Source organism: Ictidomys tridecemlineatus, chromosome 7 (genome assembly GCF_052094955.1).
Source record: "Ictidomys tridecemlineatus isolate mIctTri1 chromosome 7, mIctTri1.hap1, whole genome shotgun sequence".
NCBI lineage: Eukaryota > Metazoa > Chordata > Mammalia > Rodentia > Sciuridae > Ictidomys > Ictidomys tridecemlineatus.
In genome coordinates this window covers 43,266,869-43,293,697 of record NC_135483.1, presented here as the reverse complement: position 1 = coordinate 43,293,697, position 26,829 = coordinate 43,266,869, and the positions used below count along the sequence as shown (strand labels likewise).

At 32.6% G+C, this 26,829-nt stretch overlaps 2 protein-coding genes across 2 annotated transcripts in view; one reads left to right on the top strand and one right to left on the bottom strand.

Moving 5' to 3' along the window:
* Necab1 (N-terminal EF-hand calcium binding protein 1) overlaps positions 1-6,849 on the top strand; it is a 151,988-nt gene extending 145,139 nt beyond the window's left edge. Inside the window, exon 13 of the mRNA XM_005328640.5 lies at positions 3,179-6,849. Within this exon, the coding sequence (XP_005328697.1) occupies positions 3,179-3,207 (29 nt within the window). The 3' untranslated portion in view covers positions 3,208-6,849. The remainder of the gene's footprint in view (positions 1-3,178) is intronic.
* On the bottom strand, positions 6,079-26,829 carry C7H8orf88 (chromosome 7 C8orf88 homolog). Its single transcript, XM_005328641.5, has 6 exons — positions 26,686-26,829; positions 20,688-20,786; positions 18,912-18,985; positions 15,481-15,556; positions 8,253-8,359; positions 6,079-6,490 (listed from the first exon to the last, which is right to left on the bottom strand). The coding sequence occupies exons 2-6, from the start codon at positions 20,758-20,760 to the stop codon at positions 6,467-6,469; spliced, it is 354 nt and encodes a 117-aa protein (XP_005328698.1). The 5' UTR covers positions 20,761-20,786; positions 26,686-26,829; the 3' UTR covers positions 6,079-6,466.

Sequence of the window (26,829 nt, the reverse complement as noted above, 5' to 3'; positions counted from 1 at the left end):
TGAAGGTTGAAGCCTTAGCTTTAGCTTATTCCAGTTGTGGTGAGAAGGTGTGTGACTAAAAACAAAATATCTAAGAGAAATCTGGGAAAATGCCTTTCTGTAAAAGGCTGGTAGAGAAAGAAAAACCTCCTTAATTCAGAAGACTGAGGAGCACCAATCAAAGGAAGAGAATAGATGGAGTAATAATAGATGTCAATAGGCTGGGTGCGGTGGTGCACACCTGTAATCCCATCTGCTTGGGAGATGAAGAGGAGGATCTCTAGTTCAAAGCCAGCTTTAGCAATTTAGCAAGGCCCTAAGCAACTCAGTGAGACCTTGTCTCCTAATAGAATTTTTTAAAAAGTGGGAGTTGGCTGGGGATGTGGCTTAGATGTTGAGTGTCCCTGGGTTCAATCCCCAGTACCAAAAAAAAAAAAAAGAAAAAAAGCTGTTAATAGAAGAGTGAAATGCAAGTTTACGTGCTCCTTGGGAGTATGTAGAGTGATTGAGAAAACAGGGCTGAAGATGGAATTTGACAAAATCATGGTTTACAAGAGTAATTTTAATAGAGTGGCAAGAATTTTAAATGACAGATTTTGATGAATTGGGGAACAAATAAAAGTCAGGAAAGTGTAATCTGGAATTAGAGCTGGGTGAGGATACAAGGAGATCAGGTGTGAGTGGCTGCACATTGGCTCTTACAGTTTGAGCCTGAGCTAGGAGTGCATTTACTCTGGTTCTTAAGCATGGGTCTATCTGGCTAGAAAATGGTAGATTTGTAGAATTTTCCCTCACTTTAGAGCTGAAATTTAATCCTCCAATAGGAAAGTTATAAATATGGTTAAAATGTCTGACATGGCTGAATGGACACTTTGACTCATGCAGTTTCTATTAAAGGGCACCACAACTTGAAGAAAGGTTGCAGGTGGGCAAAGCTGCAAATTATTAAGGAACAGATTTCAGTGACTGCCTTTAATTTATCAAAGAAAGCTTTAGCTTAGCTTTAGCTTATTCCAGCTTGAACAGTCTGTTCTAAGTGGGGATTTTCAAAGGCCTAGAACACAAATTAAATCTGTAAACATGACTGCTGCAGCCTTTGTAAAAGAATGCAGGAAAACTAGATCTATATCTTATTTATCTTCATATCACCTATTCTAATACAGTATTAGTACTGTGTATAGCACAAAAACAAAGATTCTTCCTAAGTGAAGGAATGAATATGGACTTTGACATAATCATAAATGCACTGTTTTTTGGCAAAAAAAAAAATTCCCCAAAGTTCTACATTTGTCATTTTTGTATCTGCCATTATATTCATTTTTCAGCTCTCTCAATTCTGAAACCACTGGTTCAGCAAAACAGAAAGAAGGGACAAAGATTGTTCTTAATGGTGTCCTAAGTCCTTCTAGATCAGAAAACACCTGAACACAAATCAAGTAGAAAAAGAGTATAGAAAGGGAGGCTATTGAGTTAACAGTTGAGGGGGATGCTATTTGCAATTATTGGAAATGCAGAGTAATCTAAATTTTTCTGGCCCAACTTCAATCACTTCATCATTACCTTGGATTAACTTTCTGTGTATTATTAGTCAGTGGTTCATAAATTCCATCCTCTTTCAATTTCCTTAGAAAAATTGAGCACAAATAAAACTGGATCAATTCTTGTTCTCTGAACAAAATTCAGTAAAATTTGATGCCTTTTAATTGCTGCTGTATTTGCATTTATTTTCATATCCTGTCAATTTCAACAATGATAACTGGAATTTGATATAGATCAAAAATAAGTCAGGCTTTTCTAACACAATTTTTAAATCTAACTCAACAAGTCTAACATTTAATGGGGCAGTCCACTCTATTTTCAAATTAAAGATTTTTGTTTTGTTTTGGGGAGGTACCAAGGATTGAACTCAGAGGCACTTGACCACTGACCCACATCCCCAGCCCTATTTTGTATTTTATTTCTCTAAAGTCATCAGGATCTCATCTCAGCTTTTGCTGAGGCTAGCTTTGAACTTGCAATCCTCCTGCCTCAGCCTCCTGAGCCACTGGGATTATAGGAGGGCATCCCCATGCCCAACTAAATTAAAGTTTTATGGTTACAACAGCAGGACACGAACAAAAATCTAGAATTCGCACATAAACATTAGTTATGGGTTTCAATTGCTTTGATTTTTAATACTATTTTTAATAACCAGTTTTGTGCATTTTATGTGATGTATGGTTTTTAAGGTTAATAAAAACAAAATATATATTACCCTCCACATAGACTCAAAATTAAAATCCAAAAGAAAAAAATTTACATTTAAAAACACAAGAGATTTTATTTTTAATTCAGAATTATGACTTTTAATAAGATAGCTTTTTAATTAGTTTACTAGTTTACCTAAGATACATCTCAAGAAATAAGGCAACTAAACCAGACTGCATCCAGATATAAAAATGTAAATGAAAATATATGTATATGAACACTCAAATGCAAAATGCTGTCAAATGAATCAAATGGGAATACAGCAGTACAAGTACATTAGCTATCACAAACCACTCAGAAAAAAAGTGGGGGGGCTTGAAAACTATGGGGCAGAATATTCCTTGGCATAAGAAAAAGGTCTGTAGTTATGAGACAAGAGGATACATAAGAAAGCAAAATCCCATTGCCAGCAAATTACATAGCTTCAAAAGCACATTCATTCCTTTCTATTTGTGTTTCTCAATATCATTCCACCAACCGTACTTCTTTGCTTTGGGTTTGTCTTTGGAATATTTATATTCATTGGGGAAAACATTTCCAATGTTAAAATAAAAAATATACTAAAAATATTACTTATAACACTTCCACTTGCTTAAACTTGATTTTCTGAAATTATATATAGAAGTATCTTTCCTAATTCTGTCAGTATTGGGTAGATTAAAATAGCAATATGATTTTTATCATCAGGGCATTTTTAATCTCATTACAAAGACAAGCCCTATTTGTATGCAACAAAAGTTTTGGACTGCACCAAAGTGCCAAAAGATGTGATACTAATGTCGATCACATATGGGGAATTCAATCTTGACTGAAGGAGTCTGGAAGTGGTGACTAGGAAGATAAGTAGTTAGGCAGACTAAAGGTAGGGGGAATGTTCCCTTTACCACTTGAACTTTCTTTGCTGTGAAAGTTATTTTCATTATTTTAAAAACTATATTTTTTTTCTTTTCAGCTTCATGGTGGGTCCTGAACAACAACTAGATATTCCTAGACATTTTCTTTATGGTTCCAAGTGCAAAACAAGTGTTGTTATCAAAAGTGTCAATTAGAAAATTTTGTTTGTTAATTTACTGTATATTTTTGTTTACTATATTTAAGTGCACTCTTCTGAAGTATAATCTGTATCATTCGTGTGTATTTTAGCTCAATTTTCAAAATTCTCAGTATGTGATGGTAATTGGTTTGCTACATTGTTACCAACCTAAAGTCATCTAGTGACAAAATCCTAATGTGTGAAAAAAGTATATATAAAGACGTGAAAAGAAATTACAAAGAAAAACCTTTGAAAACATTACTTTTAAAATATTACTTCATAGGACAGATTTTACAAATTGCCCTACACTATAAAGGGTTACATCAATGCTCTAGCCATTTATTTTTTAGTAACATTTTCTTGGTGAAGCTTATTCTTCAATATCATCTACTCTATTCCCAACACATGATCCTATGATTATTCTCTTCACATTACTTAAAAAGTCAGTACACTGGCATAAAACAACCTTGGCTTTAACCTATAGAATCTCTACTTGTGCGTCAGGTTATAAACTGGTTTTTCACGAGTGTATAATTCTGTGATAAGATAGCCAACCAATTAGTAATATAACATGATAGTATCATTTATTAGCTTCATAATTCCCTGTATATAAGTTAAACATTATCAAGCATAGAAGAGTTTTACTTTGGCAAAATCTGACTCGAATTTTATAGCATATTGTTAACTTTTCTTATGAAAAACAGATATTTACATTTAATATCTGTTTTTCATAAAAAAGTTAATATGCCATAAAATTTCAAAATACAGTGCTTTAAAAATAAAATTTTAACTCAAATGAATAGAAAGGAAATATAAAACAAGCACAATAATTTCAGGGCAGAATTTCCACACTGAAACTATGAATCTTACACTGCCTTCTCTACAAAAGCTTAGAAATTAAATCTTTTTAGTAAAAAAAAAAATCTCCTATTCTGATCATAAGTCCAGCTTAAAAATGCAATACAAAAAATGTAAAAAAAATTTAATGTAAAAATGCAATACAACTAGAAATGAATTATATTATTTTTAGTCCAAATTCCTTTGAAATCCTGGGCCTTCAGGGAAAGAAGCTGTAAGGTAAATTTTCCTATTTTTTTTTAATTGTTGAAAAAAAAAGAAAAAGAGTGAATTAAAATTAAAATTTTATTTCATAAATATAAAATTTGACTAGAATGCATGCATGTGCACACGTGTGTGTGTCTGTCTGTCTGTCTCTGGTCATTTCTTTTTTCTGATCAGTTTTAAAGATGACAAGCACTAGGAAACAACACCTGACTCAACTCTTTTAATAAATATACAAAGCAGAGAACAACATTAATGGAGATGTACAATGATTATTCAAACAAGTTATACATATGTACAAAGGCAATAATAAAACAGTCTTTGTGCTCTTACTCTGATTATACGTAGTAAGAAAGGATCAAGACTTTGAAACTTAAGGGACTTCTGACATACAAACTCTTCTTGAAAATGTTTGTTTTAAATGGTTTCAAAAATACAATTAATAACAAATCAAAACATTGCTTTGGTTGGTCCATTTCAGTATCCAACTCAAAAAGCATATCAAGTCTTTTGGGTTTGAGGCAGTTTCCAAAGTAGCTTGGTAAGTATGACTAAAAAGGATTCTGCCTGATACTAGTGCTAAGTAGAAAGACTCTGTAGATTGCAAATTGGAATACATTCTACCAGCTTTTTAAAACTAGAATGTAAAGGACTTGAGAATAGGAAAATAATAAAGCAAACCAATTAATTATATGGTAATTCTGACCCCAGTTTTTAGACGTACATTTTTCTATGTTTGTCAGCGTGTAAATATGTGTATGGGTGTGAGTGTGTATGTGTGTTCACATACACATATGTACTGGACCTATATATAGTATAAAAGGAAATAGTAGGGCAAAACACAAATAAAAAAAAACTGGGCCCTAAGAATAAATATCTCATTTAAAAGTAAGCAATATATTTATGGTTAATGAAGGGTATTTTGTTCCTATTTAAAAAACAATCCATTTTCTGGGGAACAAAATAATGAAAAAGAGGGTACTGAAAGAGCAAGATGGGAAACCTACCTATGGACTAAAAGTTGAATCTGAATAAACAAGCCCAAAAACCACTAAAGAAAAGGTTCTGGTTTTAGGAGTTCACATTTAGAGAAAGATAAATTTTCTGCCAAATGATAGCCTTAAACATCAACAGACCCAGGGATCTGAGAAAATAGGCGTAAGGAAAGTTTATACTTACCTTTAGATCAGCAAATTTTTTGACACTATGCTGGGAGAAACTTTTTTTTTTTTTAATAACAGTAACATCCAGAATGGAAAAACTGCAGAAGGCTTATTAAAAGTTCAAACTCCCAAATTCTGTATCCATATATGTTCATATTATAAGAAATTATAGAATTGAAACTTAATGCACCTCAATTATTTTCAAATGCCTAAATTTTTCTTCTTTTGGAAATAAAAGTATCAGTTTTATTTTGTAATTGCTCAACTTCCACTGTTCACATGGCCAAAACAGTAGCAGCTATTTTTCAACCTCAGTTTCATTCACTACCACTGTTTTTAAACTGTCAATCTCTGCTAGTAATTACGAATCTAAGACAATGTTATTATCAAAAACCTAGACATCAATCATATATTTGAAAAGAAATGTCTATTAAAAAAATTCTCCCTCCTGTCATTGACAACCATATATTGCCCACCCCAAATCATTCTAGGCCTTTGGAGAGAATGTAATGCTCTGTTTAAGCGCTGGTAGGAAATCAGTGCAAAACAGAACAAAAGCAACTTTTAAAGCAACAAGAAATTATGTACCATATATACATCGTAGCAAATACTTTATATTTGAGAATCTTTACAGCTTACATTTCCATTCCATTATTACAAGTGATGAAAAACAAAAAATTGCAAGTAGCATGCAAATTATACAGTCTTCCCACTTCACTAACCAAATTCCTACTTTCCAGTGTTATTTCCCAATTTTTGCAGGAAACGTCCTGCAAAGCTGAAACTGATTAGAAAATTCTTTATAGATTAAAATATCTCTTTTTCATTTTAGGAGAAGCCAAATAGCCAACCATCAAAATTAAAAATAAATTGAATTGTCACAGTCCATTACAGTTATTGTTACTAGATCCACTTCATTTTCAGGTGTCCAAAATATAAAACGAATAATTCTTTATCTTCATATTCATCTGTTCTTAAAATGCTACTTAAAACTTTGGTTGTTTTCCTGTAATATAGAAGAAAGAGTTAAATCATCAACTAGATTAACTTAGTAGTTTTTACAAATTAGTTTATCAAACCAAATACTGTGAATCCACTTATGTGTTTACAGATCTAAATGCATGTTACTATAGAAACTATTAAGGTAACTGAAATTGTCAAATAAAATAGTTCTGTTTCACTAAACCTATGTAATTCATTTTTAAATATATTAAACTGAATTACAAATCTGTTATTGGGTTTCTGTAGTAGTTTTATAAATGTTATTAATGCATAAATGAAAACTTTATTCTAATGTATGTTTGTTCATAAGAAAGTGTAAGTCAAACTTTTATTTATAAAATAAAAGTGTTATTAAATTGGAAAGTCTGAAAATGAAAAAGTTATTTTATATAGCACTGTGTTTATGTTTATTCTTATGGACCAAGGATTATATGAATAGCTGAGGAGACTCAAATATCATCAACTACGTTTTTCCTCATTAAACATTCCTTTGTGAGCAATATTATTAAAAATATTTACTAATTTGTAACTCTGTGATGGAGCACTTGCCTCACATGTATGAGGCACTGGGTTTGATCCTCAGCACCACATAAAAATAAATAAAATAAAGGTATTCTGTCCATTTATAACAAAATAATTTTTTTAAATTTACTGACTGAATTAATTTTAATAGAAAGAGGTCTCTATTATGGAGTTTAAATTACAAAATATTAATTAAAAACTATGACAATATAAAACTTTAAAAATATTTTTACTGAGGAGATAAAAACTATGGTTTCCAAGGGTTAGTATCCTCAAAATGGAAACAGAAGGTAGTACTGTCTCATATTTGAGCCATTATCAGTACACCTATATTGTGAGTCTAATCAGGACAGAATCATAGTTGCCCTTACCTGTATAAAATAGTTGTCTATAAGAACATTTTTTAAAAGGTCAAATTTCAGTCAAACATCAATAGAGACTATAATGGGTAGAAATCATTTACTGATCACATAATGAGAGGTCTCATACTAAGCCCACTCACACTTAAATTCTAACTAGGAGGGGTTGACATCTTTATCTGTAATTGCAAAATCGTGGCTCAAGAAGATTAAGCGACTTGTCCAAGTTTGAACTTCCAGTACACAGAGTGGAGATACAATCTGAACCTACAGATGATGCCAAGTCCTTTCTAATAAATATCCTAAAAGATGTATATTTATTGCATATATTTATTCTGATGGAATTTGGTACGTTACATAGAAATATAAAGAGCTAAGAACAGCAAAGACACATTGAAAAAAAAACTGGTATGACTTTTTTTCCCACATTAAAAACTGATCAACAGACTAGAAAGTCTGCAAAGAGACCATGCATATATTGCCATATTGGTGTCAAAAGACTATCCTTTCAATAAAAATTGCCAGAATGACTGGATATCCAAAGAGGGGGAAAAAAAGTAAAGACTTGACCCTCCCACCTCATATCATACAGTGAATTATAGAACTTAATTGAAAACCAAAATAGAACTTTAAGAATATAGAATGATATTTTCATGACCTTTCAACAGAAAAATAGTTCACTAACAAAATGTAATCATTCCATTCTAGTTCTTGAGTACAATGATATTTATTTTACATTGTACATTTAGATTTTTTTATGTTTTGCTGGACCACTAATATTTTGCCATAAAAAAAGGTAAAAATCTACAGATACAGTAAAATGAAAATGTTAAAGACAAATATTTGGAATACAATATTACAATATAAAATCAGGAAACTACATACTGGTTTTTGAAGTACAATGGGATGATCAGGCAGAAAGTCTGGTTTTTTCCTGCAGATGGAAACACTTGAGAGCTTCAACAGGAAATCTCTGCTGTATTTAATTCTCTCTGTAGATATTAAACATTAAATGTAATGTTGTAAAAAATAAAACTCTTCTAGATCACTAATTTGCTCATTTCTTTCTAATTTTCCCTGAACTATCCATTATTTTATAAAATCATGAATAGCATCTATGCAAAAGAGAAGGAGAAAGGTTTGAAAAGCACCTGCCACATCTAATTTCCCTTTTACTTAGAAAGGAAGCCAAGTAATTAAGGAAGAAAAGGAAGAAATAGAATTGTTTGAGTAAATTGGTAATGTAGGACTTTTTTCAAATGGTTACTCAAAGTCTAGTAAAATGATCGGGTACTATAAAGCCCAACAGCAATAACATCCATTGGTCAATTTCGATCCTGCCAAAATGGAACCTTAATGAACCTATATAATCTCAATTGACACTAAAAATAATTTTCATCATATTATTATTTTTCTTGTTAAATTTTATTAAAATATGTGTTACTAATGAAAGCAAAAATTCTAACATGGTCAGGTATGGTTTTCAAAGTACAGAGATATACAGTGTGGGGAACTAAAGTGATTTGCAGATGGTTACAAGGTTGCACCATCACCAATATGCTAGAAATTGTACAATATTAATCATAAGTAGAAAGATTAGATGCTATATATTACACAGATGCTATGTTATAAACCCTAGATTATAAAACTGAAAAAGATTAATCACTTAAAAAGAAGGCAGGAAAGAAGAAAAGGAAAACTACCATTTAAAAGTCAGAAAATATCAACAAAAACAAATAATAAGGTACTAGGCCTAAATCCAACTCTATCAGCAATCATGTTTCAAATGTTAATGGTCTAAGTCAGAGGTCAGACAAAATATATTTTAGAATATGGGGGCCATATAATCTGTCACAACTTCCATTCTGTCTTTTAGTACAAAAGCAGCCGTAGATAACATACCTGAAAAGTGTGGCTCTGTTTCAACAAAATTTTATTTACACAAACAGCCACTTGGTCTGTAAGCCAGAGTTTTCTGAACCCTACCATTAACTATTGCATTGTAGGCTTCAGGTTAGCAGAGTGGATGAAAAAAAGAAGACCCTACTGTATACTGTCTGCAAGAGACACACATTAGATATAAAGGCACATTTTGATTGAAAGTGTATGTAAAAAAACAATGCAAAGACTAAGAATAACAAGGCAGGAGTGACAAATATCAGACAAAGAGATCATTACAACCTGTTGTGCCAATAACAGTTTTGAAATATGTAAAGCAAAAATTAAAAAAAATAAAAGGGGAAGAATTTCACACTAATATCAATTAATATAAAACCCCTCCCCTTCAGCAGTTTATAGAACTAGACACAAAAAAATGGTAAAAAGATAAATATGAAAAACACTATCAACCACTTTCATGTAAAGAAACTATACCAACAAATGCAAAATTCAAGCTCTTTCCAAGTACACACGGTACAGTCAACAGATTATATGCCAGGACATAATACAAGTCTCAGTAAATTTAAGAGGCTCGATCTATATATATAGTCTATAACAGACTATATTCTCTGAAAACAAAATTGAATTAGAAATCAATAATAACAAGATATTTAGAAACAAATAACTTGTAAACTAAATTGTACATTTCAAAAAAATCATTAGAAAATGACAAGGAAATTTAAAGCGATTTTAAACTGAATGACAATTTAAATACACCATGTCAAAATTTGTGGAAAACAGTTACAATGCGACTTTAAGGGAAACAAATTCTTATTAAGTGTCTTAGTCCATTTTGCATTGATACAGCAGAATATCTGATGCTGGGTAACACAGAAAGAAAAACATTTACTTGGCTCATAATTCCTGTGGTTGGAAAGTCCAAATAGCATGGTGTCTAGCATGGGCTCCCTGGCTGCATTAGAAGATGACAGGTAGCATCATCAAATAGCCAGAACACATACATTAGAGGGATGTGCAGGATACATGACAGACACTTTTCCAATCTACTGTCTTGAGTACTAATCTAGTGCCACAGGAGCTAGAAGTCCAGAGAGATATCATTAACACATCTTAAAACCTACTCACCCCTCTTAAAGGCTCTACCACTTCAATACTATCAAACTGGGAAATTAAGTCTCAACAGGAATTTTGAGAGGGAAAAAACACATTTGCGCTATGTTAGGCTGTAAGACAGACTCAATAAATTTAAAAAAATTGAAATTAGGGGCTGGGGATGTAGTTCATTGGCAGAGTGCTTGCCTAGCATGAGTGAGGCACTGGGTTCAAGTCTCAGCACCACATATAAATAAATGAATAAAATAAAGGTCTGTCAACATCTAAAAAAATACATTTAAAAAAGATTGAAATTATATAAAATATCTTCTATAACCAAAATGAAATGAAATTAGTTAACAGTTTATAGAAGTAAAACTGGGAAAATAGAAAATTATGTGGATATTTAAACATCCTCTTACAACCAATGGATTAAAGAATAAATAATAGAGAACTTAGAAAATACTTCAGACATACAAAAACAGTCATAATACATATATGTATGGGATACAGACAAAACAGTGCTCATAGCTAAGTTCATAGCTACACATGCTTACACTGAAAAGAGAAAGTATGTCAAAGCAATTTCTAATATTATATATTAAAATACTAGAAAAAGAAAAGCAAAGTCAAGCAGAAGCTAGAAGAACACAGGAAATAATAAAGATGAGAGTGGAGATAAATGTAGTTTGGAGAAAAGGTTAACAGGGGGAAAAATAAACAAAACCAATAGTTATTTGAAAAGATAAAAACTGTCAAACCTTTACCTAGTCTGATTAAGACAAAAAAAGAGATGAATCAATTATTAAAATCACGAACAATGATAATCAACTCTACAACTCTGTTGAATTAATTTATTAGCTGATAACGAATATTCCTTAGGATTTTCTATATTTAGGATTTTATTATATATGAGTAGAAATAATTTCACTTCAATCTTTCTAATTTAAATGTCTTTTAATTCTTTTTATTGCTTAATTGTTTCTGAATTATGTTAAATAAAAAATGGTAAAAGTGGGCATCCTTCCTTTATTCTTGATATTAGAAAGTAGACTTCAGTCTTTCACCATTGAGCATATTAGTGTTAGGTTTTCATATATACCTTGCATTGTATTTAGAAAGTTCCCATCTGTTCCCTGCTTGTGAACCTCTACTCTTCACTTGCTAAGAAGTTTTATCTGGAAAAGGGTGCTGGATTTCATAAATGCTTTTCTGCATCAACAGAGATGAATGCATTTTTCCTCCTGCATTCTGTTGATATGGTATATTACTATTAATTTGCATGTTGACCCACCTTGCATTCCTGAGAATAATCCCACTCACTTGGTCACGCTGTATTATCTTTTTACTATGTTGGTAATTTTTATTTGCTACTATTTTGCTGATGATTTTTGTATATATATATTTTTTTCAAAGGGTTATTATCTGTAGTTTCTCTTTTATGCTCTGGTATCAGGATAATACTGGCCTCACAGGATAAATGGGAAGTGTTTCTTCCTCTTCAATTTTTTGAGAAAAGTTTGAGAAGGATTAATGTTAACTCTTCTATAAATATTTAGCAGAATTCACAATATAGTCATCTGGTCCTGGACTATTCTATATTGGGAGGTTTTTAATTACTGATTTAATCATCCAACTTGCTATAGGTTTATTTAGATTTTCTATTTATTCTTGAGTTAGTTTTGTAACTTTTTTAATAATTTTTTTCTACTACTTTTTTCTTTTTCTTCTAGATTACCCAACTTTTTGGCACATGCTATGGTTAAGATATGTTTCCTTCCGAAGTTCTTATGTTAAAGAACAACAATGATACTTCAGGGTAGCACTATTTCAGGGCAGTATTACTAGGAGGTGGTAGAAACTTTAGAAGGTCCTTGGGAGAGGCATGTTCCGAAAGAGGATTATGCTACGCTGGCCTCTCTTCCTTTTCCTCTTTTTCTCCCTGATCATGAAGTGAGCAGTTTACTCCATTGAATGTTGTCCAATACTGTCATCTGGCACCCCCAATAGTCCAAACACAACAAGGCCAAATAATTATGGATTAGAACACCCCCCCATACACAAACTATAAATAAACATGTTTTCTTTATAGGATTATCTCAGTTACTTTGTTATAATGATAGGGTGCTGACTAATACAGCATACAATGAAAAGTTAATATTCTTATATTTTTATTTCCATAAATTTATAGCAATATCCCCAAGTAAAATAAGTTTATATTACATTATCAGTGAACAATCCCCCACCCATCAAATTCCATTTGTAACAGCTTCAAAAACATATTGACTATAATACTTAGGGATAAATTTAATCAAGGAGATATGAGGCTCATACACTAAAAACTGTAAAACTTTACTAAGAAGTCAAAGAACTAAATAAAAACACATCTGTTTTGTGTAATGTAAAATGTTAATACTGTTAAGATGGGAACATTTCTCCCAAAGTAATCTATAGGTTCAATGCCATACCTATATCAAGATGACATGGCCTATTTCACAAATAGAAAAGCTAATCCTAAAAATTTACATGGAATTGCAAAAAATGCCAAATGACCAAAACAAACTTGAACAAAGCTGGAGGACTTTTGTATTTTCTAATATCAAAATCTACCACAAGGCTACAATAATTAAAACAGTACTAGCACAATGGCAGATATATAGAACAAGGGAACAGAATTGAAAGCTCAGGAATAAACACCTATTCCAATGCCAACAGGTTTTTCAACAAAGGTTCCAAACCACTCAATGCAAAAAGAAAAGTATCTTTAACAAGTGGTCATAGGACTACTGTGTATCCACATAAAAGAGGCTGCACTTATTCTCTCTGAGGATATATAAAAATTAATTCAAAGTGTATCAAGACCTAAGCATGAGATCTAAAAAAAATCTATAAAACTCTAAGAAGGAAATAGGTCTTCCTGACTTGAGATTTTTCAATAATTTCTTAGATATGACATTAAAAATATAAGCAACAAAAGAATAAAAATAGATAAATCAGGCTTCATCAAAGTTTAAAAATGTTGTATATTAAAAGACAGTATGAAGAAAGGAATGAGTTCCAATACAGAAGAAAAATCTACAAATCTTTATGTGATTAGTATTCAGAATGAATATATTGCACACAGGGCTGGGGGGCATAGGGGATATAGGTATCAGGGAGAGGGAGGAAGAGAGAAGAAAAGATAATAGTCTAATGTCAAGAACCCTTAGAAATCAGTGACAAAATGACAAAAAAACTTTGACTAATTAAAATACTGTCAAAGGACTTTAAAAGACCTTTATTCCACAGATGAAATACAAGTGCCAATAAACACATGAAATTACATCCAATATCATCAATTACTAAAGAAATGAAAATCAAAAACCACAATGAGATATACCCTCCTTACCGCAAAAGGGATGGCAAAAATTTTAAAAAGAGAAAACAATAATGTAAAGAAATTAGAAGTCTAGTATTGTGTTTGCTGGATATAGAAACTACATAGCCATTGTCGAAAATATTTTAACAGTGCCTCAAAAAGTTAAACACAAAATTACCATATGATTTAGTAAGTCTGTTTCTAGATACATACCCCAAATAAAAACTGTTATCAAACAAAAACTTGTACACAAATGTTCATAGTGAAAACAACCCAAATATTCATCAACTGAGTAACAAACAAAATGTAATATAATTCATACAATGGAATATTGTTCAGTCAAAAAAAAAAGGAATGCTGAACTACATGGTATAACATGGATAACCTTGAAATTTTTATAGAAGTAAAAGAAGCTAGATGCAATGGCCCCAGTTTGTATAATTCTCTTTGTATGAGCCCACAATAAGTTAATCTAGAGACAGAAATGAATAGTGTTTGTCAGTACCTAGGCAAAGCAGAGTCAGGAGTAATTGCTTAATGGGAATGAGGTGTTTTGTTTTGTTTTGAGAATGGTAAAAATCCTAGAATTAGACAGCAGTGATAGTTGCATATTGTAAATGTGTCAAAAGTCACTGAATTGAACATTTTATATGGTTAAAATGGCAAATTTTACTTCAATTTAACAAAAAGGAAAAAGAAAATATTTATACAGGTATATCCCAAGACAATAGTAAAGGTCTATTCTACAACTACTACAAAGCATTATTGCAGTATAGATACTCCATACTGGAACAGAATAATGGAGAATTTTATAAGAAAATGTTCCCTCTAGAGGAAAAAGAAGAACTGATAAACTTCAGCACAAATATTATAGAAAAGTGAGAGAGTTGTTGGAGCATTTGAAGAAAAAAGTTAGCAATAGCAAATGTTAACTCTAGAAAAAAATTAAGGCTTCCATAAGAAAAGAGATATGCAGTTGGTGGCTAAACAACTGAATTTACATAGTTACAATAATATAAAGAATGGTTAACACTTTAACTAAAACTTTGAAATATCTATATAGTGGGGAGGGGGAATGGAAGGATGAAGAAGTAAAAGGGTTGGTATGGAAGACCTAAGTTCTCATTTATGAAGATCTGACATCACTATACAATATCAAAAATGGAGAAATTTGGAAATAACAATTTTAAAAGTTTCATTTAGAAATTCAGAAGTAAATACTATAAATGAAATCTAATAGAACCTTTCTCATACTTTTTATTTTTTTCCTATCTGTTTTGTTGCTAGGCACAGCATTACTGAACATAGAAATGGGATATAAGGAGAAGTAATACATGTAATTTCTGGGCTGCACTCTTAAGGAAAACTTCCTTCCCCTTTTCTCCTTCCGGATGACTAGAAAGGAAACACAAGGTTGGGAGCAGATGCAGTTACCTTGGACAAAGCAAAGGAAGCCACTTGTTGAGGATGGCATAGAAATAAGAGAACACTGGGGCAGAAGTTACTCAACAGAGCAGAGCCTATACACCAGCTTGCAATTTTACAGGATAGATCAAATAAATTTCCATCTTGTTTAAGCCATTGTTATTCTGGTCTCCTTCTGGGCTGTAAAACCAATAGCCTAATATAGACAGATCAACTTGAAAAAATATAACAAAATTTTTTATATACATAGGTATATACAGGTCTTCAAAAAGTAGTGTCAGCTTTAATGAATATTAAGATAGTCTATGATAAAATGTAAGAATTATGGTAAAATTTTACCTTTCTTAACTGGAGACTGATGTTGCTGCTGTTCATTAAGACCTTGAGAAAAGGCTTGCATTCCATTCGTCTTACACTGTTGAACAAGAAGTACAATCATTTTTTAAACTTATATAATCTGTTTTACCACTCCAAAATGTTTTCCTAATAATCAAAATATTCGTTGAGGAATATCTGGAAGCAAAGAATAGGCAACTACTATAGATTTACTTAATAAAAATGAATAACAAAAACATCTTTCAAAATATATTTAACAATTTTTGCTATAATCTTGGTTATTTTTGAAAGGTAGATCAAAGATGAATTATGAAGTCATAAATAGTTCCAAAGATATTACAATATTTTAATTGATGGAAAAAACACATTGTTATTCACAAAACCCTGCAAAACTACTAGAATGTTTACTCTTTTGATCTCATGCGAAAGAGATGCCTATGTCAGTTTATAAGCACATGAACTGTTTCCTATAACACCTTGGAAATAGGGGAAATAAAAACTGGCTCATTCATTGAAGAAAAGAAAATCATATGCTAGACACAGGGATACACAACTGTAATCCCAGCAGTTGGGGAGACTGAGACAGGAGGCTTGGAGGTTCAAAGCCAGCCTCAACAACAGTAAGACACTAAACAACTTAGTGAGAACCTGTCTTTAAATAAAATACAAAACAGGGCTGGGGATGTGGTTCAGTGGTTGAATGTCCCTGAGTTCAATCCCCAGTACCAAAAAAAAAAAAAAAAAAAAAAAAAAAAAAAAAACCAACAACAACAACAAAAAAACAGAAACACTGTCCTGAGGGGAGAGAGGCCTAAATCCAGTGTTTCCTGGCTGTACTTAAAATACTATCTTCATTGTGAGATTGGCTAAATTAATTGATTGAGATTTGAAAGATTCATTTTTAACTGCTGTTTTTCTGATTACATGTCCATTAAGAAACATTCTGATTTACAATTTATCTTCCTGTAATTCTAACTAGAAGCAAGTTATAACAAAAAGAGATTGCTCTCAGAAGACAAAACAAGATTGCTCATTGTAAAATAAATAGTTCTCTTCTTATAAACCAGTTTCAAAACCATAGTCAACACAATCCTATCCCTAAAAGATGACCTCCTCGTGTACTGCAAAAATCAGTTTACAAATAGTCCCTAACTATGATAATTCACTAAGGTGATTTCTTTAGAGACATCTATACTGAAAAATGAACATCTTTGCTCTAATTACTCTCTTGACAAGTTATAAACTATTCCTTGCTACCTAAGGAGCTCTGCCTAAAAGCAGGACTAATTATCTATCCCTATGACAAAACAAAAACTAAGAAGATAATTCTCCATCACTAAGACATCAAATTAAGTAATCAGAAAAAAAAGAAAACATTAGCAGGTTTTTAAATTTATTTTTAAACAGAGATGGGAAAAATAGGAAATGCCAGAGATTTAGGTTCCCCAAAGTTATTTCTGACTCTCAAATATAATTAACTCTAATAGGACATTTTTATGCATGAAAAATTTCATACATCTGAAAATTTTAGCAGATGAACATTTCACTAACTTTATAATATTTACTCAAATTTAAGACCTAAAATCAAACTCAAAGGTAAAAACTATTTTGTCATGTTTGCACACATTAAAAAATGAAAATACTGATCATTCAAAATCTTTCACAGCAAGTAAAAGAGTAAATTTAAAAAACTTTTATAAAGTAATTATATGTTATCTTGGTTAATTATCATAATGATTATGTAATTATCATGTAAGTGATAAGGAAAATATGATTGCCATTTACAGGCAAGACAAGTAAATACAAAAACGGTTTGGTAACCAACCTAAAACATACATATAAAAAAGATTTGAGCTAGGTTTTTAAACTTGAGACTACCACGTGTAGGTGGTACATCTAAAAGGGTACCTTTCACAGCACTGATGTAGACTTTTTAGCAGGTGGGAACAAACTATCATATTCTAAGAAAATCTGCATTTTTCTAAAATTTTTGTACTTGCTCTAGTTCTTGCACTGTACATACCAAATGGGTAGCAATGGCCCTGATGAATACATTTATTTAACACAGAGGGCCTATGACATAAGGCACACTATTCTTTGTATTGGAAATAACAAAAATAAACATGACTTTCTAGTGTACGTTCTCAAAGACTCACAAACTCATACACAAAGAAAATTACTCTTTCACAGAACAGATTCCTCACAAAGAAAATATTTGCTGCGCATATAAGAACAATAAAATAAATTAAGAATAAAGCAACACAAGAAAAATGGGCGAATAAAATGAATTGGTAATTCACACAAAAAAATAAATCTAAATGGTCAAATTAAATGAATGATTTCTCACCCACTGAACAAAGAAAAAATGTTAAGTCTGACAATAACAAAGTAAGGGTATGGAATAATCAGAGAAGAGCTCTCATGTTCTGCACCCACAAACCACTTTGAGAGTAATTTGGAATATCTAATGAAGGTAGAACACTTAACACAGTAATTCTCTAGTTTTACACAAGGAATCTCACAAACTTGTATGAAAATGAAACATGTTGATGGATAATCACTATTATTTATTGTAAAATAGAAACAAATGCCTTTCAACAGAAAATGAAAATAAGGTGACATTCTCCATGCATTAAAATATTTTTCTATATCAGCAAATATAGAACTGGTCTTTTTTCATTGTAAAGTTGCTTAGTATTCTATTTATGAATATACTAATTCTTGTACATGCACATTTTATTTATGGTAGTATCTGGATAAAAATGGTTACTTATGGTCAGAGGAAACAGGTGACATGGGGATAGAGACTAGAGGAAAACTTTTCACTAATATCATTTTGTATATTTTCAATTTTACACTTCATAACTTTTTTACTTAGTCAAAACATTAAAATTTTTAATATAAACTAATGGGAAAGGAAAACCTGCAAAACCAAACATGGGTACAATATTATTCAGATAAAAGTATTAAACAAAACAAAGAAAAAGTCCAAATATATTCATGAAAAAAAAAAAACTAAGGACAGTTATTTCTGGGAAGGATGAGAAGGAAATGAGATAGTGAAAGATATACAATGTGTTTTAAAACTATGTTAGATTGTTCTCTAAAAATTTTTAAAAACAAATGCAACAAAAATGTTTACATTTGAAGACTACAGGTGATAGGTAAAAGGATGATATATTATTTTGAGCATATATTTGAAACATATCAGAGCTTTTCACAAATATATAAAACACCTTGTACAGAATCTGACATAACAGCCATCTAAAAGTGTTACTTTTCAGTCTACAATGCTTAATTTTATTCTGTATGTGTGTGCACACGCTCACACACACATTGGGGATTGAACCCAGAGCTTCATGCATATTAAGCATGTGCTCCACCACTGAGCTACATTCCCAGGCTCATGTTTATTAAAATTTCTTAAGACTTACTCTGCTAACTCCACTTTGTAAGCACTGAGTGTTGCATGGATATTCATTTTGAAAGTTGAAAGGAAACACTGGTCCTGTCAGGAGAGGAAAAAAAACTATTTTAAATAACCATGATGCCAATAAATAACATAACATCACCTAAAACGCTTAAGTATCTATGATAACTTCAGGACTATCTTAAAATGTTTTCTGATAGTTCATCTATTCAACAAATATTTATTTAACCCTATGAAGTGTCAGCCTCTGTTTTAGTGGAAAGGTATGCAAGTATGAAAAGGTTTTAAAGATAAAAGGCCTCACTTTAAAAAATAAACTCATAAATAAATAATGATTATAATTTGATATATGGTAAGTTATGTGATATTTAGAAAAGGTACTGGGGGGAGAGCAGAGTTGGTTTGCAGTTATCAGGAAGGCTTATCAAAAGGATATAATTCAATATAAGTCTTGCAGAAAAAGTACAAGATTTCCCTGGGGACCTGAGTTGTTCAGGGAGTAGGGAAGTGTGTTGAGAAAGGTGAAACAATTTCTAATTTACTGAATTTTCTATTTAATAATCCCCTAATTTCACTGACTGAAATTAAAAGGATTATAGTTAAATGAGAGATCAGGGGTACCTGCCCATTCCATGTCCCTTCACATTCACCTATGTAACAGCCTTGGAGGGAAGAGATTGGTGACCTAGATCTGCAGAGATGGAGAGAGGAGTGCTGGAGAAATTGGTGACAGAAAGGAGGTACTGCCAATGGTGTTATGCCTTCTTTCCTTTAAGGTAAAACCTGAGATTTGACCTTATACAACTGCGTTTAGTGCACTAGAAGGACATAGGTTCAGCATTTTGAAGCTATGGTCCAAGAAAAACATTAATTTCATTTGTCCATCCTGAATCACAACTACATTAAGAGGAAATCAAGTAAAATGAAGATAATCTGCCTTTTAGGAACCAAGGATGAGAAAATGAACAAGAGACAAGAACTGGTTCTATTTCTACTTTTTCTGCTTCATTTTTGTATTGATGAAAAGGAGTTATATTTTTTCTTTGCTAAGTTGTTAGTTAATTCAGTTGAAACATATGGACTAATGAGAATTCAAACAGATTATATTTATATTACCTAGGTTAGAATATAGAAGCCATTCTAGCAAAAAAATAATGAATAAAATAAAAATGTTAATATTCCAACTTAGTAAATATCAAATATTTCAAGAATTTGAAAGAGCATTTCAAAATAGTATTTTTTAAAGGGCAAAAGAACATTTTAATTTTAGATTGTTGTTTGGTTTAGATTTTCTGAAATTAGGTATATTTCAACTCAAGCACAGTCATAACTTCTATTAGAGTACAAGTATGAAATGACTAAACAATCTGTGTTATGTTAAATTTTTCTGGGCTTATTTTTATTTGTTTTGTACATAGATATATCTTTCAAAAAGTTAATTCTTCAGTGTGACCACTCTGCATGGTAATAATCACAGGGCACAATTTGTAAGTCAGTTAACTATGAAAATGAGACAGGAGGGAAAAAAAAATCACACAGTTACTTTCAATAAAGACTACTACTTTTCCTATCCTTTTTAGTCTGGTAGACTGTGGACAGGTAGATTAAGAATCTTTTTCTTTTGTTAATACTTGTAAACTCCTCAAACAGAGATCATCAGTTTTTATTATTTCTTTAAATATCCATGTCAAGCAATTATTTTACATATTATTTAGTCTTTTAAACATTAATCAGGCATTAACAAACTACTATTTAATGAACTGTTCACTATGTACGTCACCTGGTGGAGAAGTCAGATGACGAACAGGTCTTGCTGGTTGAAGCGGCTTACCAATCAACTTTTTGGTTTCCATTGTCACAAAGACCTTGAGGTTCCATACTTTAAGAGGAGAAAAACAAATTTTTATTATTTGGACAATATACTCAAGATGTTTTACATATATAAAAATAACCAAAACCCTCATTTGAAGATCTTTTTTAGAAGTGGGAAATACGAACCCAAAAATGCATTTAAGATGATATGCAGCAGTTGAACATTCCCTCTTTAAAACATTTTCCTCGCTTAACTTCTCTTAGATCTATCATTTGGGGCTATTTCCTATCTATCTGATTGCCACTTCTGTTCTCCAATTAAATGTAGGAACATGACTAAATTTGGCTTTTCTTACCTCATCTCATCTATTTTCATAGTTGTATCTACCTATGTATATGATAAACATGATCTAATGAATACTTTCACCATCTGCCGCTCGGGTTTTGGCTCCATTTTTCCAACTGCCTCATGCTATTTCAATTTATTAGCAATAGGCACTTCAAATTGAAAACATCCAAAATCAAGTTATTTTGACCCTAAATATGCCCCTTCTCCTATATTTATTGAATTTATCTTCAAGTCTCTTAGGTTACCCTTTATAAAGATACACACCTTCAATGTGACAGTCTAAATCACAGTTCCGATTCCATAATTCTCTGACATCTGTCCATTTTATTTCCAAAATATATCTCACACATTTTCTTCATGTCCATGTCTATTCTCTCCGTTTTCCTAGAGGTGCTTAACCACTCACTTACCCATATCCCCAGCTTTCTTTATTTTTTGAGTCAGGGCCTCACTAAGTTGCTGAAGGTGGCTTTGAACTTACCCATCCTCCTGCTTTAGCCTCCCCAGCTGCTGAGATTACAGGCATGCACCACTGCACCTGGTTCCACATCTACTTTCTTAATTCCACAGTAGTTCTTAATTCATCTTTTTGATCACCTTTTAAATGGATTTATTGAAATGCTTCCACTCTTAAGACCCATCTTAACACCCATTTTAAGACCCATCCACATCAAAACACTTAGAGAACACTCTACTATTCTTTGTTTTGTTTTCCATGTTAAATAAAAGTAAAAAGGAGATTTATCTTAAAGTGAGAAACAATATTTACCCTGTGCCCCTGCAATTAACACAGTACCTAGACTTGAGTCCACAATAGGAATAAACAAGTGTTCCCTGAACAAATGGGTAAATATAGAATTTTTTCTCTTTAAACCATGACCTCTTCATGCATATTCTTGCTTTGAAAACTCAGTTCACCAATATCTCCTGGATTATTAATAACAGAAACAGGTAATAGCCCCAGGAAAGTATGTACAATAAACCATTTACTCAGAACAGCTCTATAAACTAGGCACTCTTAACAGAGGTCAGGTTTCATGTCAGCCCTACCTGGGTTCATAATATGGCTCTATCACCTAATTATATAACTATAGATAACATATAGATAGTCTCCCCTAGGCTTGATGTGAAGGCTAATTAATATTGTATAGTTTGAATATGAAGTGTTTTCCCAAAGCTCCTATGAACTTCAAGAATAGTCAAAGGTAAAATGATTAGAGAGTTATAACTTAATCAGTTTTGTCCTAGTTTGAATGGACTAAGTGTTAACTGTAGGCAGGTGGAGCGTGGCTGGAGGAGGTGGATCACTGGGGTTTTACCCTGAAAGGATTCATTTGCTCTGCAGGATCCTTCCTTTCTCTGTCTCTGCTTCCGGACCCTGCTGAGAGCTGAGCAGCTTTTCTCCCCTAGACCCTTCCCCCATAATGCCCCAGGTGAAGCCTAGAGCAATGGAGTCTATGTAATCTATGAACTCAAACCATGAGCCCCAAATAAACTTTCCCTCCTCTAAATTGTTTACGTTGGGTATTTTGGTCACATCGATGAAAAACTGAAACACATATAACAAAAAGCAATTAATACAACACTTGAAACATAATAAGAATTCAGTCAACATTAGGTAATATTACTATCCTCAATTTACAGTTAAGGCTTAGAAAAATAAGATAATTTACCCAAGGGTCAAGAATCTAGAAAGTGAGGAGTATGCTCATACCCATGCTTGATATCACTCTACAATCTAACTGTCCACAAATCTCTCTCTCCATTTCACACCCAGGATAGCCTGCTCAAGCTCTGGATAAGTATCTTTTTATATCTCACGAAACAACCCTGTATCCTCTTTTAATATAGTACTTTCTGCATAAATTATAGTTCATGTCTCCAGTGTGCAGCACAGTGTCTAGTACACAGTGGATGTTCAAAAATTGTTAAATTAGTGTTATTTTGGTTTACATATAGCTGAAAACTTTAGGTTCTGTCTGGAGTTCCCCCATCTTCCCTGCTGTTCTTCTCCCAAATAACTATTCATTCTTAAAGACCAAGGTCAAGTTCTGGCTATTTCCTAAGAAAATGTCTTCATATCTCAACAGGTAACATTAAATAGTTTACATGAAGTTCTCTAATTCTTAAAAAATAGTTAATAGTAAAATAGTAATTTCTCTTTCCTTATTTTCATCCTCCACTGTCAGTGTCTCTAAAATATACCATAGTAAATACACTACATGCCTATTTGATTAGATATGAGTTATCTGACACTACAGAAACTATACCTCATTTATCTTTGTATTCTAGTACCTGCAACATAATTAATTTTGAACTACATAAATTTAAGTATCTCTCCATATAACTAAAATTTTCTGACATCTGTGTGGGACACATACTTTCTAAATTTTGATGTACATCAAGATAAGTCAAAAGTAAAACCTCACTTAATTTTGAATAAACAAGTGTAAAACTAACTATAATTACATCATCTTCAACAAATCATAAGTCTAGGGGCAACATAATATAGGGTAACTCCCTTTTAGTTCCAAGAAATGCTTTATATACTGTTAAAACCTAACTTTGGATATACATAATCCAGATGTTAAAATTATAAACTTCAAAATGACATGAGAAAACTAGCAATGATAACTAATTTCAGGAAAATTAACCTTTTCCTGAAATTTGGAGGTAAGCTAGTCAATATAATAAATTAATATCTGCCTAGCTTTGTAGTGTTTGTCAACTGGTTAACATAATTATTAAGAAACTTCTAAAGCTGTAGTTATTGGCAAGACAATTTTAATGTAACAGGAAGTGAAAAAAGAGTTACAAGCATAAGTATAAAGAAAGCCCTCACAAATATTTACTCCATATTTTCTATGTGGAAGGGAATATTTAAAATAAGGACCAAAAAAGCAATCTCATATATGTTGCTATGCTAGCCATTCTAATGAGGACCCTAATACTATTATGCAGTAACTTTCCATCCTGTTTCCCTTATGAAACTAGTGAATTGGAATACAAAAGAATAGAGTACTTTGGCACACAGTTCCTTGTTTTTCATTGCTCAGCTGAAACTGAGTTGCAGGTTGAAAAGTCTTTTCTACTTGCTGAGCAAGGCAAATCCAGAGTATTCAAACTAGGGATTTTCATGGGTTGGGATGTTACAGAACTCTATTATACGATTTTGCAAAACAAGTAAACAAAAAAATTAAAGCTTTTTTAGTGCTATCTAACTTTTCAGTTTGTTGTAGGAAAGAAACAGCTAGGACTCCCCATATATGAATCCACATCATCAAGAAAATTAGAAAAGATGGTACCATACAATATTCTGTTTATTATGTTAAAAAAATGTAATCTATGCCTGCAGAGAAGCACTGGCATTACACAGAATAAATTGAAGATTGCAATGCATAATACATACCATTATACTGTTGGTAATGGAAAAATTAAAATTCTGACAAGATATAATTATTATTATAAAACCTATTTATGGAATTATAATCAAGACAGGACTCCACAAACTTTAACCTAAAGGCTTAACTGAACTACACAACCAGTAAACAAAATACTTCTTAAACTCTACTGCCTGCTTCACCTTCAAAGTTCCCCTCAATGTTACTGGTACCACCTAGAGTAGGTATTTATGATATTGACTGCTAAAAAAGGACAACAGTTGCAAACAAACAGAATCCCACCTATAAGACTTAGTAGCAAGTAGTGGACCTATCAGAAAGTTGTCTTTTAAAATGTAAATATATAGTTTTGTGGCATAATGTTTTTTAAAAAATATTTTGATTCAATATATCAAAAATATTCATTGTATTAATACAAAAATGGCTGCTGGTTTTTTTTTTCCCCAAGTTCACCCATACTTAACAAATCATCTTAAAAGGCCAAGTTGGGGTGAAGAGAATATTGGTCAGGAACATCAGTTAGGAAACTTAAGTTGTAGTTGCTATTGCACATAGGGCAATACCAATTATATCTTAGGTTCCTTTTCTGTTTTAAGAAAATTGGCCCTATCAATTTTGAAATTCTAAATTAACCTAGATTTTTCTCAAATACAATACAATGGGAATAATAAGCACATAATTGATCAATTTGGACACAATCTTATTAATGAGCACATATCTTTTAATTAAAATATATTTTTTAGATCTTGTCACATGCTAAATCTTACCTATATTATCTCATTACACTTTGAGCCACACATTAACTTTTGGAAAAAAATAATTCTAGTTCCATTTTTACTAATGAAAGACCTGAGGCTCAGAAAAATAAGAGACATACCCAAAGCCACACAATTAATTATGTAATTGCCTAGAAGTGAAAAATATGACTACAAAGTTCATGTCCTTGTCTCTAAAATTGCCTGTTTTGTAAGACGTTTGACTATCCATTATTCCATGTAGGTATTACATTTATGGATTAATTAACTATAAGGAGAACATTTATGAATAAAGTCTTGCTGAAAAAAATGTTAATACTTTGTTTCCTCAATTTATAATTTCTCTTGGAATATTAAATAAATATGGTAATTATGTTTTCCTTACAGTGGACTGCCATACTAATTAGAGGTCATGACATAAGAAATATACTATGCACTTGGTTTTAGAAGCTGGTTACTCTACTTAAATTTTCCAATTTAACTTCTAGAGTTCTGAGTGCTAGAGGTGTAGCTCAGTAGTAAAGTGCTTGCTTAACACGCGCAAGGCCCTGGGCTTGAAACCCAGCACTGAGAATTTTAAAAATAAATTAATTCTGACTTCTTTGGAAGTGCTAATGGTTCTGCTACATTAACAAGTAAGATTATTTTCATTTACCTTGTGTATATTTCCTGTGTGATAACAGATAAGATTTAATCTCAATTTAAACCATTACTTTTACAACTTTAGTATTTCCTAAAACAAAACGCTACCTGTACTTATAAAATGATAGATGATAAGTAACAGAGGAAATATAGGAGAACAAGAGATAAACCAATTACGATTTAGGAGGTGAAAGTCATTTCGCATTCCACAAGCCTGGTTGCGACATTTAGGAAGAATCAAAACGCAAAATATCACAATGCTGTAAATTCCATCGCAGTTTTCATGCCTTCTCTTTATAACTTCAGTAAATAAAAGTTTTTTCAAAGCATTTTTCAGTGCAAGAACTATTTAACATTCAGCTGGGAAAAAAACTGTCCAGACAAAGCTGTTTGTGAGTTCCCTAATAAAAGCTGTCTTTTTTTCTGTAGCTTTGCCCAAATCCCTATCTTTTGCCGCGGGATTGGGGCGGGGGAGGGGCTAGCAAAAAGTCTTGAAAGCAGCCTGGCACCTGGGCCGCTCGGGGCACCGAGACTGAGGTCGCTGCGCACTTATTCACCTGTTTGGGTGGTCCCCTCCCCAGTGTCCCCGGACCACTGGATCCCAGCCGGCTGTTCCCCATTTTCTGCGCTGCCTCTCGCCCTCATCCGACATGCTCACCCCACCCCATTCTACATCTCACCTGCGGGGGGGATCCAGCGACCGACCCCACCACCCTAGCGCTCTCCTTCGCCTCAGCTCTCCCAGTGCCGGGCTGGAGACTGCGCCCGCCCGCCCCGTCACTCTCGCCCCGCTGTTGCTTATCCTCCGCCGACACCTACCGCCTCAAGATCCGGGAGGACTTCAGGCAGCGGCGTCGCGGCGCTCAGCCCAGACGCGGCGGCCGAGCGCCCCGCTGCCCGTCGGGGAACGGCTCCCGCCGCGCGTCGGCTCGCGGCGCCCGGACGCGGCGGGGGCGGGGCGGA